General features: G+C 34.2%; 1 protein-coding gene across 1 annotated transcript in view; it reads left to right on the top strand.

Moving 5' to 3' along the window:
* The window catches only part of Sec13 (nuclear pore and COPII coat complex component secretory 13), an 88,830-nt gene that overhangs the window by 11,495 nt on the left and 56,805 nt on the right, over positions 1–20,530 (top strand). Inside the window, exon 4 of the mRNA XM_090400200.1 lies at positions 11,579–11,730. Within this exon, the coding sequence (XP_090256326.1) occupies positions 11,579–11,730 (152 nt within the window). The remainder of the gene's footprint in view (positions 1–11,578; positions 11,731–20,530) is intronic.

The following is a 20,530-nucleotide window of genomic DNA, read 5'->3' as shown; positions in this document are numbered from 1 at the left end:
TGACATGTTAGGTCTAGACCACTGTCTTATAGTGAATTTTGGTATATAGTGAATCACTGCTTTTTAAGAATGTAAAGGTTTAATGTGATGTTTTTAAGCAATCATGTATGTATGTGTAAATGATGTAAATAAAGCATTTATTTATGTCAGATACACAAACAAAATATTTCGAATAATTTTTGTAAGCAAATAAAAAATAAGTAAAACAATAAATAGTAAGTATATAAAAAAATAATGATAATATAAGTATATTAATAATTATATATATATATATATAATAAATTTTTTAACTTGGGGATATTGTATATTAGGATAACCAAGTTTTTTCTAAACTTGGTTATTTTAACTCTTAATATCCTAATATACAATATCCCCAAGTTAAAAAATTTATTACATCTATATCTCTTCCAGAGATTTTTATTAAAAATAAAAACACCTTGTTGCAACTTTTATAGGTAAAGTTGATAAGGCTCCGTATTACTATAACCTTGGTATTTAGGGTCTAGCTACTCACTGAGGAGACCTCAAAAAAGGTTGAAACCGGTCTGGGTAGTGACCCCACCCATAATGCATTGCAGTATACATCTTCTAGTGAGATGTGCTTTACATTATGGGAAAATACTAAGATAGTGATCAGAGCTTTACCCACCTTTACAATGAGTTGCCCTGGTGTTGTACCATCTTTAGACTTGAACTTTCTTTCAGGTGCAAACTTAATTGTTTACCTACTTCGGATTAGGAGTTAAAATAACCAAGTTTAGAAAATAACTTGGTTATCCTAATATATATATATATATATATATATTATTAGTAATAATAATAAGTAATAGGCTATTGAAAAAGCTCAGAAATGGAGGAAAGAGTGCTGTAAAAGGAATTAGAGATGATTAAGGTGATATGAAAACTGGAGAAAAAGATATGGAGTATGGAGTAATTTCTTTGAAAAATTGCTAAATGAAACAAGCAGACATCACAATGGTAAAAATGAAACAGGACCATAAAAAAGATAAAAAATGGATTCAAACAGCAGAAATGAAATTTTTCAGAAAAACAGCTGGATGTACCAAGTGGGAAGAAATATTACAATCTTTGAATATAAACCCAGTTAACCACTATATACTGTATTTTTTGCCTTATAAGATGTGCTACTTTGTATCTAAAATTTATCTGAAAATTAGGATGTGTCTTATACACCAATGTTTTTTTTTATCTACACAGTTAGGGTACGTTATCACTTGTCAATAATGTGTGATCAGTTTGAATAGTTGCATGATTGTCAATGGTTATGCATTTAAACTAGTAATCAATACATTATTATATTTATATTTTTTTTAGACCTGGCCTTTTGCTTAAAATTAATAATAGAGAAAAGAAGAGAATACAATTTAGAAATACATATTGCATTTATTGACTTTGAAAAAGCATTTGACAAAGTTAAAAGAAACATATTATTTAACATATTAAAAGAAAGACAAATACCAAATAATATCCTAAAAGCTATCACAAGTATATATGAAAATAATCAAATACAAATAAGATTAAATCACGAGCTATCATATAAAAGAGAGATAAACCAAGGGGTCTGACAGGGATATCCCCCTCTCAGCAACTGTTTTTAATATCTGCTTAAATGAAATAATAATAAAATGGAATAAAAATTTACATCAAGGAATTAAACTTTCTCCTACAGTAAACTTAAACACTCTCCTCTTTGCCAACGACCAAATAATAATTACAAATTCTGAAGATAACTTACAGAAAGCTATTTTACATCTAAATAAGATAGCCAAAGATTATGGTATGATAATATCAACAGAAAAATCAAAAACTATGGCCTTTAAAGGACATAAAGATCTTTAAAGATCCAGCAAGAACTAAAATAATAATAGATAACAAGATCTTAGAACAGGTGAATTCATTTAACTACCTAGGATGCATGATCACCTATGAAAACGAAAAAGATATAAACATAAAAATTGCAAAATATTTAAAAATAACAGGTGTAATTAACTCTATATTTAAACCAAACGTAGTTCAAAAACAAACCGGACTAAAAGTATACAATACATTAGCCCTACCAGTCTTAATGTATGGAAGCGAAATCTGGACAATAAAACAAAAAGACAAACAAAGATTAACAACAGCAGAAATGAAGTTTATGAGAAAAACTGCAAAGTATACCCTATTTGATCACAAAAGAAATGAAGAAATTATGAAAGAATTAAACCAAGAACCAGTAATAGAAAAAATTAAAATATATAAACATAAATGGATGGAACACGTTCAAAGAATGATAACAGAAAGATTACCAAAACAAGCCTTAAAGTACAAGCCATTAGGAAAAAGAAAACCAGGATGTCCTCTTAAACGATTCAACGTCTTCTAAGGTCAGAACAGGCCATGCTAGGCCTAAATCCTTGATATGCATGATGATGATGATATTTTTTTATAACCCATGGATTCAATGAAGCACAGACAGCTATATGATTGCGTTTAAGCATAGTGTGATTGAGTATGCAAAAAAGAATGGCAATAGAGCACATAAGTGGCACTTTGGGCCTCTGCCTACAGAAAAAATGGTACGAATTTGGAGGAAACGAGCAGCAATTAATAAAAGCAAATTCTAAAAAACACAATCTCTGCAGAAAACCAGCAAAATGACCAGAAAATGAATTTAAAAAGTTGGATAATGGATCAAAGAAAATCAGATTGCTGCGTATCTACAAAAATGATTATTACAACAAGCAAAATTATTTGCAACAGAAAGAAATATCGATTTTATAGGGTTGCCATCATGGTTTTTAGATTTATGAAGGAAATGATTTATGCATGCATGCAAAAATAAAAATATCACAAAAAAATGCCATACAAAGTCAAAAATAAAATTATTGAGTTTCACAGATTCATCATAAAGGCTAGAAAACAACAGTTTTGAACTTTAATATTGAGATTAACAATTTTGAAATTAATATTTACATTAAAAATTTAATGCATAATTTGTGAATTTTATACTGCAAAGAATATTTTGTTTCCCAAAAATTCTACATGAAAAAAGTGATGCATCCAATACAACAGTGTGTCTTATATATCGATTTTACAGGGTTGTCATCATGTTGTTTTAGATTTATGAAGGAAATGATTTATGCATACTTGCAAAAATGAAAATAGCACAAAAAAATGCAATACAAATTCAAAAATAAAATTATTGAGTTTCACAGATTCATAATAAAGGCTAGAAAACAAGACAATTTTGAACTTTATATTGAAATTAATAATTTTGAAATTAATATTTACATTAAAAATTTAATGCATAATTTGTGCATTTTATATACTTTGAAGAATTTTTTTTCCCCAAAAAATTCGACATGAACAAGATGCATCCAATACGACAGTGTGTCTTATAAGGTGAAAAATACAGTAACTAAATATAAACAAAAATGGTTAGAACATCTAAATCAAATAAATAGTAGCAGACTGCCAAAAATACTATACAGATATAAATGGAAAAAGAAGAATTGGAAGACCAAGAAAGTGATTGCATGAGACTGGAAGGCCACTTGGCCTGTTCTCAGGCCAAGTGGTCTGAGAACTGTATTCATTTCCACCACCATTACAGTCTTTTAGGACTTGCTGACCATACTTTGGACACCCTAGAATACATTGGAAGAAGGCCACTCTACTTCACTGTTATAAATATGAGTGACTATTCCTTAAATTTGCCTCAACCTTAAGAAACTACCCAGACCTCAATAAATTTGGTTGCATGAAACTGTCCCAAATTTGGGAAGTTCTCATCCTCTGTACTCCAGCCCAATAACCAAGGTCAACTATTTTAGTCAACTAGGGGAACACTATTTAGGATTTTAGACTCACCTTTGGTTTCATGCTTCAGTCTCATTAATCAGTGTAGTGTCTGCATGCATATATCATATTGTATTGTGTTCCACAATGATGGCAGTTTGACTTTGCCAAATATTGCAAATATTAATTAAATTTTTTGTAGTTTTCTGTCAAAAACAGTTATGAATAATCAACATACGCCTTACTTCTAGACTAATAATTCTATTTGGAGTGGCATTTGTTAGCGATAAGTAAATTGGTCATTGAAATTTGATTTCGGTAAAGAAACTAACATCTGCATTATCCTTCTTTCACTAAATAGGGAAACTTAAATTTTAAACTTAAACTTAAAAATTATGTAAAATTAAAAAAATTAAACTTAAATTGTTGTGTAAAATTTTTAAGAAAAATTTTACACAACACTATTGTTGTATAGGCATCTCCATACAACACATTGTAAGAAACCTGCACTAACCATTATTGGCATGATGCCTCATATTGCTTCTTAAAATTGGTCATTGATAGAGCACCAATAAAAAAAAATATTACTCTCTTGCTAACCACATTTTACACAAACTTCCATGGGTAATTCTTTGTTCTCTCATGTATTGGAAAATTTCTTTAGCATCTACTCTATAAAATTTCACTAGTAAGTTATGTTTCTATCATGGTCCCTCTTTTCCACCTATTATCTAAAATTTGTAACCCACAAACTTTCATTCTGTCCTCATAGCAAGCACTTTACAAACCAGTAAATGGTTTGTAAAAGCAACCAAAATGGCCGCTTGCATCTGAATTTTTTTCACCACTTACACATCCCCAAGAAACAAACCCAGTCTACCAAATTTGTGCACTGGACTGCATTGCACAAATTTAGTTGCTATAGTCCAGTTTACATATTTTTCCTGATTTTGCAATATTGCCTCTGAACTATAGTTTTCTCATCTGATTATTTTTTGCTCACACTGTCTTTTTAGATTATCACTTCAGGATATCAACATTACTTGATTATATCCAGTAAGCAACTGAATATGCCTTCTCCATCATTCCTAGTGCCCTGTGGCACACCACTGTTTACCTGCCTTTTCTTTGATTCAGCACCACCATATATCACTTATGTCTATCCAGTTGCCTTCTTATCCATGTCATGAAGCTTCCTGTCTGTCTCTATTGCTCCAACTTATGTAATAAAGCTTTCATGCGGCATCCTGTCAAATGCCTTTGCAAAGTCCTTGTGAAACTTTTCATTTTGTTTCAGCTATTGTAAACTTTTCTAATGTCTTAACTACTACTGAAATATTACAAGGGTAGTCGGAAGAGTTCTCAGCCTCTACCATAGATGGCAACACTATCGGCAAGATTCCCCCCCCACTAGGTTGGTACATCTGTCATAAGCATCCATTGGAAATTGCAAGTCATTCTATCAAGTAGTTATTTGTTTTATACAGCTGTCTGAAGCAAAAATGTTGTCTGTATCCCTTGAAATGGATAAAATTGAGTATCGTGTGGTTATAAAATTCTTTGTAAAAGAAGGTTTAATGGCAAAAGAAATTCTTTCAAAGTTCAAACAAGTTTATGGGCACTCTTTTCCTTTATTTTCAACAATTAAGAAATGGGCTGCCGAGTTTAAATGTAGCCGTACTAGCCTTGAAGATGACCCATGTGAAGGATATCCAAAAAGTGTAACAGCACCAGAAATCATGAAATCGTCAAAGAGCATGAAATTGCTGAGACTATTTAATTAGATTCTTGTTTTAATCCTATATCCAATCATAAGCAAAAGTTTGCATGTGAAGCATCTCCACTGCTGGGCTGCTTGCACACATACTGGCCACTGAATTAGAAACATTTATAGGCATTTCAAAAGAACGTGTAGGATATATTTTGCATGAAAAATTGCAAACGAAAAAGCTTTGCACAAGATGGATGCCACGCTTGCTCATGGTAGATCAAAAATGCACTCGCATGAAAACCTCTGAACAGTGCTTGGAGCGTTTTAACAAGAATAAAACTGATTTTGTGCGTCGATTTATTACTATGGATGAGACTTGGAACCAGAATCCAAACAGCAGTCACAACAGTGGACAGAAGCCAGTTGTTCAGCGCGAAAGAAGACAAAATCTGTTCCATCAGCAGGAAAGGTCATGGCATCTGTGTTTTGGGATGCTAAAGGCATTTTGTTTATTAATTATCTTGAAAAGGGTAAAACAATAACTGGGGAATATTATTCCGATCTTTTAACCAGACTTGACAAAAAATTCATGAAAAAAAACCCTGGTTTGCAGAAGAAAAAAAATCATCTTTCATCAGGACAATGCACGTACCCACAAAGGTGTTTTGGCAATGGGAAAATTAAGGGATCTGCACCATGAATTGTTGGAACATCCACCCTATTCCCCAGATTTGGTTCCCTCTTCCCAAAACTAAAAATCTTCCTCACTTGTCAGAGTTTTTCTTTGAATTAAGATGATTGCAGCTGTAGAGGAGTATTTTGCAGATCTTACTGAGAACGAACTACAAGGACGGGATAATGGTGCTGGAACATTGCTGGAATAAATGTATTAGTCTTAAGGGAGATTATTTGAAAAATAAAAATAATTTTGAAATTATAAATTTGCTTTTTCATTGTTAGGCTGAGAACTTTTCAGCCCCCCCCTCGTAATTACTCTATAATATGAAACTTCAGTCTTTGAAGCCTGTATGTCTTGGAACTATTTTACCCTCTTTCCTCTCTCTTGGCACTCTAATGATGCTGTGACTTAGTCTGATTAGGGGTATTGCCATTTCTTTTGTACAGGCATGACCACTTCATTTCCTCAACATATTTTCTCAACAAAAGTTTGTTAATAGTTATTAACAAACTGTATGTCTTGGAACTATTTTACCCTCTTTCCTCTCTCTTGGCACTCTAATGATGCTGTGACTTAGTCTGATTAGGGGTATTGCCATTTCTTTTGTACAGGCATGACCACTTCATTTCCTCAACATATTTTCTCAACAAAAGTTTGTTAATAGTTATTCTTGCAGGCTCTGAATGTCTTAATTCTTATTTTGAAATAATCAAAATCTTATGAAACTAATGAACTAGAGAAAAGTCTTGGACAAAGTCTCATAGCACAATGTTGTTTTAAGCTCTTAAAAACAAAGCTTGAAAAATCCTTATAGTTAACTGTATGTCCAAAAAAATCTTTGTGGTATCCAGATTGTCAGGCTTTTCTTGATCTCTTTCCATGGAGAAAAAAAAAGTCAAAGGTGCTTTGAATGGTGTGATAGGAATAGGAGGAGGACATTTATATAAAGCTCATTAATGCAATAATATAATAGAAAAGGAGTCAAAAGATTTCTTTTTTCTGTGAATAAATGATACTCTAGAATTGAACCACCCTAGTGTAAAAGAAGTGAAAAATCAGAAAAAAAACTATAATGCAATAATGATATAGGAAATAATGCAAGTTTTTTGTATTTAACTTATCAAAATCACTTTTGAACATGCTGTTTGCCTGCAAGTATTTCAATCCCTTTACTTTAGTTAGAAAAAGAAGTTGAAGATTTTGATAAATCAGTTGTGTTATCTTTATCTAGGTTTAGATAAGAGATGAAATTTAAACTGACTGGAAAATTTACGTTTCCTTATCTGTAACAATTGTTTTAGTGATTTGTTCATTGCAAATGTTTGGATCAGGATCAGTTGTGTTTCAGTCTTCTGAAATACAACTCATCTCCCACTTGGTACTTATATTAACAGACAAAATGGTACTTTTATTAACAGACAAAATAGATGAATGAGACTGGCTGGCTGAGTGTTTCTCCATTGGAGAAGCAGTAAACAATATGTTGTGCTCTGAATTGTAAAAAGTTTTTTTTGATGGATAATCAAGTAATTTATAACATAAGAAGTTAGATTCTTGTTTTAATCCTATATCCAATCATAAGCAAAAGTTTGCATGTGAAGTATCTTCACTGCTGGGCTGCTTGCACACATACTGGCCACTGAATTAGAAACATTTATGCAGATGTATGTAAACGTGACTTAGGCACTATATATGCAAAATACTTGGTCACATGCATCACCACATGTTCTAGGCAGCTATTTAAAAATGCTGCTGGTGAGTAATCATCAGTAATATTAATCACAATGGGGAAAAACAGAGGATTTTTCAGAGTTAAATAAAGGGCTTATTGTGGGTGCCTGTCTTGCTGGAGACACAATTTTGAAAACAGCAGAGCTGACTAGTTCCTATAAAGGTGAGATATCTAGTGTTTAATCAGTGGAAAAATAACCTGTATTGCTTGTCTAAGAACGTGAGTGTGGTCCTAAGACAGATTGTCATGAAAGATCGTTGTCATCTGAAAAGACTTGTACAGAAAAACAGAACTTCCTGTGTGCAGCAAGTGACCAAAGCACTTAATGAAGGCTGTTCCCAACCCGTATCTCACTGAACTATGTGCAGGAAATTGAAGAGGATCATCAGTATTAAGTGTCCAATGCAGTATTAAATAAAAGTTTAAAATTCAGTGGTCGGTATGTGTATATAGAGTCTGTTGACTTTGTCAGTTGCCTTATTATCCTGTAATGTTAAGCATACTCTCTTTTGGATGTGCATATAACTACGTATTATGTGAAGGGTCACTACTGAGACCAGTTTGACATTTTATTATTCATCTTCATCATCATCAAATTCCGGACATGTACCCTCAAGGGGTATATAGTACTACATATGATAGTTCTACATGAAAAACTTACATCATTGCTAACTCCTCAACAATAATCCTCCAAAATCTCATATTTCTGTCTTCTAAGGCACTTTTTACTATATCAATCCACCTATATCTTGATCTTCCTTGGGTCTTTTTCTTGCCAACCTGACAGAGAGCACTTGTTTTGCTAATCTTTCCTCTGCCATTCTGTTTACGTCACCATACCGCTTGAGATTAGCTCTGCTAACACATTCCCAGATGCTAACAATGTCAAGTTCTTTCCTAATATCCTAGTTTTTAATATGATATTGTCGTTGATGCTATCGGTTCACGCCCCCTAATCTTTCTCAGGATTCTTATATCTGTGGTCTCTAGTCTTTGATCACGTGTTTTATTTCTAACTCAGATCCGTAAGTTAAAATTGGTTTGAACAGTCTTGTATACAGCTAATTTAGTGTTTTGATTAATTTCTCTCTTATTCCATATAAATTTATTCAGTTGACTTTCTACCATACTGGCGTTGTTGATTCTGTTGTCTATTTCCATATTTAATTTACCATCTCCACTAAAAATTGTGCCTAAGTAGCTGAAATATTTTAATTTTTCTGTAGGTTCTCCATTCACGATGCAGTTGATATTTTCAGTGTTTCTGCCTGTTTTCGTTGTCTTTGTCTCGGTTATTGTTGATTTTCATACCAAATTTATTACAACAGTTATTCAATTTAGTCAGGGAATTTTTTACTGTAACAAAACTATATATGAAAGAATGTTTCTCTAATGTTGTCTTAAATAGAATATAGCTTTGATGTAGTTATTTTATTTCACTTATTTATAGTAATTTTATTTTCACTAGAGGTCAGGCCAGTAGAATAACTGTTAATCAAATCATTGTCACTTCAGCATACAGTGCGAAATATAATTTAGCTTGTCTCTGTGTATATATATATATATATGTGTGTATATTCCAAATGACGACCTTAACATGAAGGTCGAAACTTCGGAAAATTAAAATAATTATTTATAACATGGTTGTAGAGTCCATAATTTGTGTAAAATGAACAGTGAGTCTACAGTTTAGACTATATTAAATAATAGCAAAGAATACAAAGAACAAGGAAAAGTTGCTACTGCTTCTTTAAGCATGCAGATCACCCAAAATTGAAGCCATTTAATGATCGAGGTGAAACATCTTATATCACTATGGATTGAGGATTGTAACCAAAAAAAAGAATACCTCTTAGTACAAGGGGTATTCAGGCAAAAGCTCTGAATATTTTTACATCATTGAAAGAGACCAAATTTCAAGAGGAATGTGAAAGCTTTACTGCTAGTTTAGGATGGCTTGACTGTTTTAAAAATCGAGTTGGGCTGAAGAAGATGAAAAAGTCGAGCACTATTCAAAGATCTTTACTTAATTTTTTTGTAAAAAGTAGCTCAATCAAATGTTTAGACATTAAATAAAAATTTAAACAATTGATTTTTATTAACTTTGATTTTATCCTCTAATATATCTTATAAATTTTTTTTTCAAATTTATGCTAACCGATGAATGAATTATAATTATTCCTATTGTTTATTGTATTCGCTTAGTGTGCATTAATTGATGGATTAATTAATCGCGTTTAGCGAGGTTTTCCTGTACACTGTCAGAAGTCATGATCATTCAGAATGTACCAGAGCATGAGAGTAACTTTGTGTTCCCAATTGAACAGCTGACGACAGGGGAAGAAACCAGCTATTTATTACAGGATTGCCACTGTCCAATCTAGGTCAGCTGTTGAATGCAATCCAGTCTACATGGGGCTGAGTCTAAAGAAATTTAAGTCTTTCATAAATTTATATTAGCTATATGTATCTAATAAAAAGGCAGTTTATATGATATATATATATATCTCAATTGTAAGATTTTGAGGACATTACATGATATATGCAAGCTCAGGTGTCTTCCATTCATTAAATAACGTCTAGAAGTATCTGTAGAAGCAGCACAGAATAAAAGGGAGCAGCAGTTTGTAAGTGGAGTGAGTCAGTAAAAGAGGAATCATTAATCAGTTTGATTGCTTCTGCAAGATTTTGACGAATGTTTTGGGTATACCTCTCCAAATGTGGACCAGTTTCATACTTCATAACAGCTGGAATTTGTATTCCCTTAATGAGGGATTGATGACGAATTAATGCAGCTGGCTCGTTACTCCTCTGCTGCATCCCCCTAAGGGCAAGTATTTATGACTGTAATCTGTGTGTGTTTATGGGGACGATTTGCCTTTTCTGAGAGACAAAAATCCCAAGTTTCCAGGTGAAAAAACCCTTTACCTCCATATGAAACTGGTTAACTCACCTTCAGTCGAAAGAGACAAGATAAAGGTTCCTCACATCATGGACAGGAATTAAACCCAGGTCTTTCTAACCCAACGGGCTTCATCTGTACTGACTGAGCTATGGAGGCTCCTGGAATTTGTATAGAGTATGTATTTGTTCAGATAACAGGCAAACATCTGAAGCAAAACAGAAAGTCTAGTATATTGAATGCTAAAACGGCTGTCATATGTTTATATTAAGTGAACTCCAATGTTATTGTAATTTCAAAAGAATTTCTTTCTGGGAGAATTGATTGCACAGTGACAGTAAATAAAAATTACAACACTTTGATATATTATTTTCAATACATTAACAATCTGTTAAAACACTTATAAAATTGTTATCCAAAATTCTTTCTCTTAAAATTTCTTAAATATTTCTAATGTCATGAAGCCATTAATATGCCTGATAACAGCCTATGAAAACCATGAGAAAATTGGGCATATCTGACACTTGGTTGAATTTCTCATAGGTAGTAGATTTAAGTTTATATTATACCAGATGTTTCAATGCTGAAATGATTTTTGATATAACAAAACCTTATCATCCAAACATCTGTTTACATATTGGTCCAAGCGGTGTGCTGCAGTGCATTTACTTGTTTTGCTATGTGAATTTGTGTTATGATCCATTTTATTGCAAACATACTTCTTGTAATACATATTACTTTTTTTTTTAATAGACATGGAGGTCCAGTATGGCAAGTTGCTTGGGCTCATCCAATGTTTGGTAATTTGTTAGCCTCATGCTCCTATGATAGGAAAGTAATCTTATGGAAAGAAACAGATGGGAATTGGGATAAGATATATGAGTATAGTGATCATGATTCTTCAGGTTTGTAGATTTTTATATTATATTTGCATAGAACTCGAATGCAGAAACTTTTTCACCTGACAACTGAAATCATCTTATGTGTTAGACAATTTATATAGCAATAAAATAACATTTTTAAAAATTTTATTTTTAATAGAAATGTTATTACACCGATGTCTTCAAGGCAAGTTATAATTATTGTGATCTATGATTGTTCACCTTTCCACAATGAGTCCTCATGCATCTGGAGGATTGGATATAATACTAATTTACATCATATAATTGTAGTGTTTTGAACAGCTTTTCTTTTGGAACCTTGTCATATGCCTTTTCGAGTCTACAAAATTTAAATACAAAGTATAAGGGGAAAGGGAATGAACCAGAGGCCATCCCTGGAAGTTGTGTGAGAGTGTTGTGAAGAAGGGTGTGATGAGTAGATTTTTTAAATGGAGAATTGTGGGTAAATGGAACACATTACTAGAATATATTGTTAATGCAGGGAGTGTTAAGGATTTTAAGATTCAGTATGATAAATATGTTGTCATTTGAATGATCTCACACTTAGTCTACTTACTCAATGCAGGATGTGGTAATAATAATATCCTTATTATATTCCTATGATTTCGCAACCATCTGTCTTAAAATGAAAACCTGATCCTGACAATCCTTGTTTGGCCTGAACTCAGTTTGTTCTTCAATAGGTTTCCCTTCCATAATTTTTCTTAGCTTTTTTCCAAAGTATGCTTGCATAAATCTTACCTGAAATACTCAGTAGGGAAATTCCTCTGTAATTTTATTTCTCCCTCTTTTTTCTCTCTTTTTTTTTTTTTTTTCATAGATAGTAAAGACTATGAGAGCTCTACTCCAATCATCTCATCATCATCAAATTCCTGCCATGTACCCTCAAGGGGTGTACAGGATATGACAGTACTACATGAAAAAATTACATCATTACTAACTTCCTATCTATAATTTTCCTCCAAAGAGGTCTATTACTTGTCAAGACTCCAACATTATCAGATCTTATATTTCTATCGTCTAAGGCACTTTGTACCGTATCAATCCACCTATATCTTGGTCTTCCTCTTGGTCGTTTTCCTGCCAACCTGGCAGAGAACACTTGTTTTGCTAATCTTTCCGCTCCCATTCTATTTAAGTGACCATACCATCTGAGATTAGCTCTGCTAACGCATTCCTGGATGCTGACAATGTCAAGTTCTTTCCTAATATCCTCATTTTTAATATGATATTGCCATTGATGCCATCTGTTCACGCCTCTAATCTTTCTCAGGACTCTCATATCTGCGGTCTCTAGTCTTTGGTCAAGTGTTTTACTTCTGACCCAGCTCTCAGATCCATAAGTTAAAATTGGTTTGAACATAGTCTTGTATACAGCTAATTTAGTGTTCCGACTAATTTCTTTCTTATTCCATATGAATTTATTCAATTGACTTCCCACGATACCAGCTTTGCTGATTCTGTTGTCTATTTCTATATTTAGTTTACCATCTTCAGTAAAAATTGTGCCTAAGTAGCTGAAATGTTTTACTTGTTCCACAGGTTCTCCATTCACAACACAGTTGACATTTTCAATGATTCTGCCTATTTTCATTGTCTTTGTCTTTTTATTGCTGACCTTCATACCATATCTATTACAACAGCTATTCAATTTAATCAGAGAATCTTGCAGACTTGTAGCAGATTTATTTAGAAGTATAACATCATCCGCATAAAGCAAAGAGCTGACATTAACATCTCCAATTTTGATATCAGGTTTAATACCACATTCCTTCATAATGTGATCCATATAGATAATGAATAACAGAGGGGATAATGTACATCCTTGTCTCACACCAGATTTAACATTAAACCATCTTCCTGTACTTCAATTCTAACTGCTGACTCACAACTCAAATAAAGACTAAGTATTGCTTGATATAATGCCCCATTGACACCATATAACTGCAGCGTATTGAATAGCTTCTCTCTTGGCACCTTGTCATATGCCTTTTCCAAATCGACAAAACTTAAATACAGATCTTTGTTATATTCCCATGTTTTCTCGACTATTTGTCGTAAAGTGAAGATCTGATCCTGACAGCCTCTATTTGGCCTGAATCCAGCTTGTTCTTCACCAAGCTTTTCTTCCACAATTCTTCTCAACCGTTTCTCAAGTATACTTGCATAGATCTTGCCAGGAACACTCAGTAGGGAAATACCTCTGTAATTCTCACATTCAGTTTTATTTCCCTTTTTATATATGGGTACTATGAGAGCTCTACTCCAATCATCGGGAATTCGTCCCTCTGTCCAGGCTTTCTGAACTATGCAGTGCAGCCACTGTAAGACTCTTATACCACCATACTTCAGCATTTCTGGTCGAATATCATCTACTCCTGCTGCCTTTCCACATTTCAAGCCTTTGATGGCTTTTTCTACTTCAAGTATGGATATGTATTCCTGACTGCATGCCTGGTCAGTGTTTTTTATCACTGTGCTGTCATCACTGCTTGTTTCATTTAGCAGTTTTTCAAAGTAATTACTCCATACTTCAAGGATATCATTTTCTCCTGTTTTCATTTCACCTTTATCATCTCTAATTCCTTTTACAGCACTCTTTCCTCCATTCCTAAGCTTCTTCAACAACCTCCAGAATATTTTGCCACCTTCTTGATATTTATTTTCTATATTCTTGCCAAAGTCCTCCCATGACTTTTGTTTAGCTAGTTTTACACACTGTTTAGCTTTCTTACATTTGTCTCTGTATTCTGTAAGAGTAAAAGCTGACTTATTTGCCAGGAACTTTTGATATGCTTTCTTCTTTTCCTTCACTGCCTCTTTAACTTCCTGTGTCCACCACGGAGTTCTGATTTTTTTTATTCTTGCACACAACCTCACCACATGCCTCTCTGGCAGAATCAATCAATGTTTCCTTCAGAGTTTGCCACTGAATCTCCAAGGTTTGATTCCTGTTCTCAAACTCTTTCATTTTCTTTTCAATAATATTTCTGTATTTTAGTCTACAGTTCACATCTGAGAGCTGCTCAACTTTTATTCGCTTTAAAACTTTCTTACATGTTATTCTTTTCAATATGAAATTCAATTTTATCCTGCTCAAGACTAAATAGTGATCACTTCCAATTTCAAATCCTCTGTACACTCTGGTGTCCTGCACCAGGGAGAAAACATCACTATCAACAATAACATAGTCAATGAGACTTTTCTTATTCCTAGCCTCTTCTCTCCATGTGAATTTGTGCACATTTTTATGTTGGAACATGGTGTTAGTAATAACCAGTCGATGTCCTGAGCAGAAATCCAACAGATATTTGCCATTATTATTAGCTTTGCTCTTTTCTCCAAATTTTCCCAAAATATTTTTGTATGTCTCACAATCATTTCCTACTCTACTATTTAGATCCCCAACAAGGACCAACTTTTCCTTTTTCATTGTGTCAGTTGCTTTTTCTAAAGCCTCAAAAAATTCCTCCACTTCTACCTTAGTAGAACCTTCTGTGGGACCATGGACACAAATAAGTCTCATTGTCCAGTTCCCCATTCTCATATTTGCCCACATTACTCTACTTGAGACTGATTGCCATTCAAGAAGATTAGCCTCGTATTTTGTGTTGAATACTATGGCTACTCCTTCTTTTCCTTGATTGTCATTGCCTGAATATAACATTTTGTATTTATTGCTCAGAAAGATCTCACCAGTTTTGGTCTTTTTTGTTTCAGTCACCCCTATTATGTCGATCTGGTACTTATCTAATTCCTCAGCTAGCTCCATTTCTTTGCCATTCAGGCTTCTTACGTTGATAGTACCGATCTTTAACTCTGGTGATGTTGAGTTGGGGTTTGTTTTCAGATGTGTTCCAGTAGCTGACTTTTCGCTGTTCGCCCTGGTTCCCTGGCGAAAACAACGGGGGCCTTGTTTAACCAGGCGACGCCCCAGCCGGCATGAAATTTTGTCATGTTGTACCATCATTTTTTATTTTGGTTTAACCAATAAGAATACAATTTGGTCGGCTAAATCCCAAATTGCCAGCCCATTCTCATTCGTTCAGTATCAAAGTAGATACCCAACAGGGTGCACCATGAGAAGGTGAGGATTGGACATTAGGTCAGAAACCCTGGTCGGTTCTCTGCATTCCTTTAAAGGCTATGTGGAGGTCTCCTCTCAGTTATACAGCTTTGACCCTTAAGCACCCCCTCCAATCATCTGGCATTCATTTATTGTAGTCTTTACTCCATTTCTAAATTTTCTCAGTAATAGTCTCTAGAGCATTTTTCCACCTTCCTGTTATTTATCTTCTATATTCTTACCTCGTCTCCCAGAACACCTTGGAATTCTGATTTTTCTATCCTTGAAGTAAACTTTACGTGCCTGTCTAGCAGCTCCTTCCTTTTCTTCCAATAATATTTCTATACTAAAGTCTACAGCTCTCTTCTGAAAGCCGCTTAACTTTGATTCTTTTAAAAATTTTCTTACATATATTTTTTTTCCAATTTGATATTCATTTTTATTCTGCTCAAAACTAAATAGTGATTACTACCTCTTTCATACCCCCCCCCCCCCCGAACACGCTTGTGTCTTGCACAGTGTGAAGATACAAATGCCTTCACACTGTCTCAGTGAATATGACAAGTCTCAATAACTATGTCATTGAGACTTTTTATTTCTTGTATCTTTTTTCTATATGCATTTGTGCACATATTTATGGTAGAACGTGGTGTTAATGATGTCTGTATTCTAACAGAAGTCCAGAACTTAACCATTATTATTGGCTTTCTGTATGTCTTGTATTCATTTCCTACTCTGCTATTTAGATATCTAGCATGGACCAACTTTTTTTTTTTCTTTATATCAGCTGTGTTTTCTAATGATTCAAAAAATTCCTCCACATTTTCTCTCCTGAGTAGAAACTTCTTTTAGACCATAGGCACAAATAAATCTCATTGTTCAATTCTTCATTATGATGTTTATACACATCACTACTGATATTGCTGCCATTCAAGATTATCTTCATGTTTGGTGTTGAAAATTGTAGATGATCCTTCCTTTCCCTGATATCATTGCCTGAAGATAACATTTTGTAGTTGTTATTCAGAAGAATCCCACCTGTTTTTTGTCGTCTCTGTTTCAGTAACACCAATTATGTCAATGTGATGACCCTCTAATTCTTCTGCCAGTTCCACTTCTTTTCTGTTGATACTTTTTATGTTTATGGTGACCTTGAATAATGTCTCTGCTCTGTCTTTTTTAATCTAACTCTGAATCAGAAATGACAAGCAATTTGAGTGTTACTCTGAAATTTAATCTCCCTGAGAAACCTATTTAAAAAATAAAACCTATTGTATAAATGACAAAATAAGTGACATAAACCATCACTTACAGTCATCTAGGTCAGACAACCTGCTACTGGCAGAAACCCATATCACAACTATAATAACCATGGCACACCTTTACTATTCAAATTACACTCTGCATGCTTCTTTTTGGCACAAGGGGGCTTAATATATTTTTTTTTTATGTCTTTATGTTTTAAACATAGTCTGGAATCCCAGCTCTGGAGATCAAACATGAAACTTTTTTGAACCACTTCAGAGCACTCGTTCTCATCCACTCTAGGATCTTTTCTCTCTTCTCTTTGAAAAGACTCATTTAAACATATACAGTGGATATTCATTCTTTAATTATTATATTATTATCCTAAGACTCCATGGAGTCAAAAACTCATCTAGGAGGTCCTTTTGTCATACACACAGCTCATCATACCATGCCTTAAATACACTCAAATTCTCTGCAGACACCCACCCTCTCAGGCAAGGCATTCCAGTCATTCATAACTTTGCATGCAAAAAACCTGCTTCTCACCCCCCCCCCCCCTTGCTCACACTCCTCACATACCCTTCCAGGGATGACCTCTGGTTCTCCCCTGATCTCCCATCATTTTCTGTAAAACCTCTTCAACATTGATCCTATAACAACCCCTTACTAACTTGTAGGTCTCTATCATATCATTCCCTCTTCCTCCTATTCACTAGACTCTGTAAATTACATCTTCTCAACCTTTTTCTCATATTTGGCATTCTAGAGATCCAAAACTACCTTAGTCAGTCACCTCTGAACCCTTGCCAACATCTCTTCATCCTTTTGAAAAACCAAGTGACAAAATCTATGCACAGTAGTCCATGTGTGGCCTAATCAGAGCGTTATACAATAGAACAAGAATCTCCTCACTTCTACAAGTCAGTGTGCTTTGCATCATTCCCAGAATTTGTTGTGTTGTCCTCACAATTTTGGCAATGTCCCCGCCCCTAAATTTCAGAACCTTATTCACTGTCACCCCAAGATCTCATATTTCCTCTGCCTCCAACAGTATAGCTCCAAATTTTAATACCTTACATCTTGCATCATTGAACTGGCATTCCCGTTCACTCAATCTATTCAAGTTTTCTTGTTCGTCCCAACTTTGCATCATCTGCAAACATCTGAATAACCCCATCCAAATCTTTGCCAGTATCATTAACATACAGATTAAACAGCAATGGCTCTAAAACAGACCCCTGAGGCACACCACTAGTGACTTTCCTCTTCAGGGATATTGTTTCCCCCCCCCCCCCATACACAACTTGCTGATACTTATCAGATAACCAGTCTCTGATCCAACACAGTACCATATGCTACTGTGTATCCCTTTCCTCTGTCCAAGGAAGCCATCACCTTATTGTAATACGTAAGTAGATTACTAAAACATGATCTCCCTTTAGCAAATCCATGCTGTCCATCAAAGATAATACCATTATTGTCAACCCAATTCTGGATTCTAGTTCTCACCAGCTCTTCAACACCTTAACCACAACATCTGACACATAGATAGGCGTATAATTTGATGCTTGAGGTCTGTCACCTCCCTTATGAAGTGGCACAATCTTGCCCTCCTTCCACTCTGGAACTCGACCCAGTGCAAGACTCATATTAAAAAAAAATATGTCAAGGCAGATGCCAACTCCCTTGCACATTTCAAAATACATGGTAATATATTATAAAGTCCCACAGCCTTATTAACATCAAGTTTGCTTGATTCCCGATATACTCCTTGCTCACTTACAGTCTCTCCTCAGTTATATTAATTACTTTTTTCTTCATAGAAGAAAGTAATCTACCATAGAATAGTCCTGGGTAGAGTCTCTCTCTCTGTACTCTCCTGGATTGATGTAGCTGCTCACTGAGCAGTCCACTCTTGATTGTCTTTCTTATGATGTGCCATTAGCATTTTCCATGCTACTGTAAGTCCTGTGATTCTCTCATTGCAATAGTTAATACCTAAGTTATGTCTATTCAGATTAAAGAAAATGTGTTCTCCACTTCAGAATCATGTCTTGCTACTTCTAGGACTTCATGTATTATTAACATGCTTTTGGCTGGATGTTTGATGGAAGGACACTGATTACAACTACCTCAGCTAAACAAATGAGATAGGTTTAATGCTCTGCCATTCAGTCAACAGCTGTATTAAGGAACCTAAACATGTTCCTTCTGGTGTCAATCGATGAGGAATGGGACCTTGCCTTCTGCCTGGATTTGAATATATAGATTTAATCAGGACAAAAATTAATGTCCTACTAACTCATGCTTGTACAACTCAGGGAAGAAGTGATGATGTACTGCAGATCAGGCTGTTAGAGGTACAGAAACTAGCTCATGTTTGTTGTTATTGCACAAATTTTCAGGAGTGAGAATTATAGACAATAGCTGAAAAATGGTTGGATAACAGGTAGAACCTCTCTATCAGACTAAACATTGGATTGAGGAAGCCTGGATGTCATTATCAATGTATCGCTACCCTTCATCACGAGAAAGCCGCCTGCTCTGCTGAAAACTGAGACTTGATGCATCTTCTTCAAGAACACCATCACACTGTACCAAAATTTACCTCTGGAACTTCCTTTAGAAGGGCATGATGTCAACAGAGTTATATAGACTTATTAAGCTTTTGTCTCTCTTGGCTGATTTCAAGATACTTTCTTTGCATGCCTTGCAAGTCACACTGGCAGCAGTACATGAAGACTTAGCAGAGATTGACTTTTTGATTCTACAAGTCTGGAGTTAAATAGTACAGAACATTGTTGAACTTGGGCCCTCTGGTCCTATATGTAGATCATAGTATGTTGCACTGATTTCACTGTGAAGGGTAGAAAAATAAAATGAAACTTACAACTTCCATTAAGTGGATGTCTAATTTTTTATAGGTCTAATATCCAGAGATATTGAATAAAGTAACTGATCTTCTAATAGCCTCAGCTTGCATCTGGTAACTGATGGTTGATATGCTAGTAGGTAATTTCTATTTCTCATGAAAAATTTCATTTCGCATTATGCAAAAAGCACTGAATGATTCACATGAAACTAGTTTTCTTACCTTGAGATTTTTTTGGGCCTTTCCTATGAATTAATTTTTGTAAATCACTTATATTTCTTACACCTAATTTCATCCATAATTGAATGTGTGTCTGCAACTGACGTTTTCAGCGGTGAAGTTTTCTCTCTATTCATTGCTGTGATGAGCCAAAAACACATCACTAGTAAATTTTTGTATGCTCTTTCATGACATGAAAAGTTTCATAAGAATAAACATTGAAAATTATTGATACACTTTACAGAAATGTGCTTTGAATATGTAATACTGTTGGGATTCATCAGAGGACAAAGTTCTTTGAATTTGAAATAAACCTTTAAATGGTTTGCTGTGGTGAATTTTGTTTAGTAATATCTTATAAGACTTTAGTGGAGATTTAGTTTGCTATAGTAAGTAAA

This window comes from Typopeltis vanoorti, chromosome 11, assembly GCF_054136105.1.
Source record: "Typopeltis vanoorti isolate ZY-2024b chromosome 11, IOZ_Tvanoo_1.0, whole genome shotgun sequence".
NCBI classification, from domain to species: Eukaryota; Metazoa; Arthropoda; class Arachnida; order Uropygi; family Thelyphonidae; genus Typopeltis; species Typopeltis vanoorti.
The sequence above is the reverse complement of the archived record's forward strand: the minus strand, read 5'-3'. Positions and strand labels throughout refer to the sequence as shown.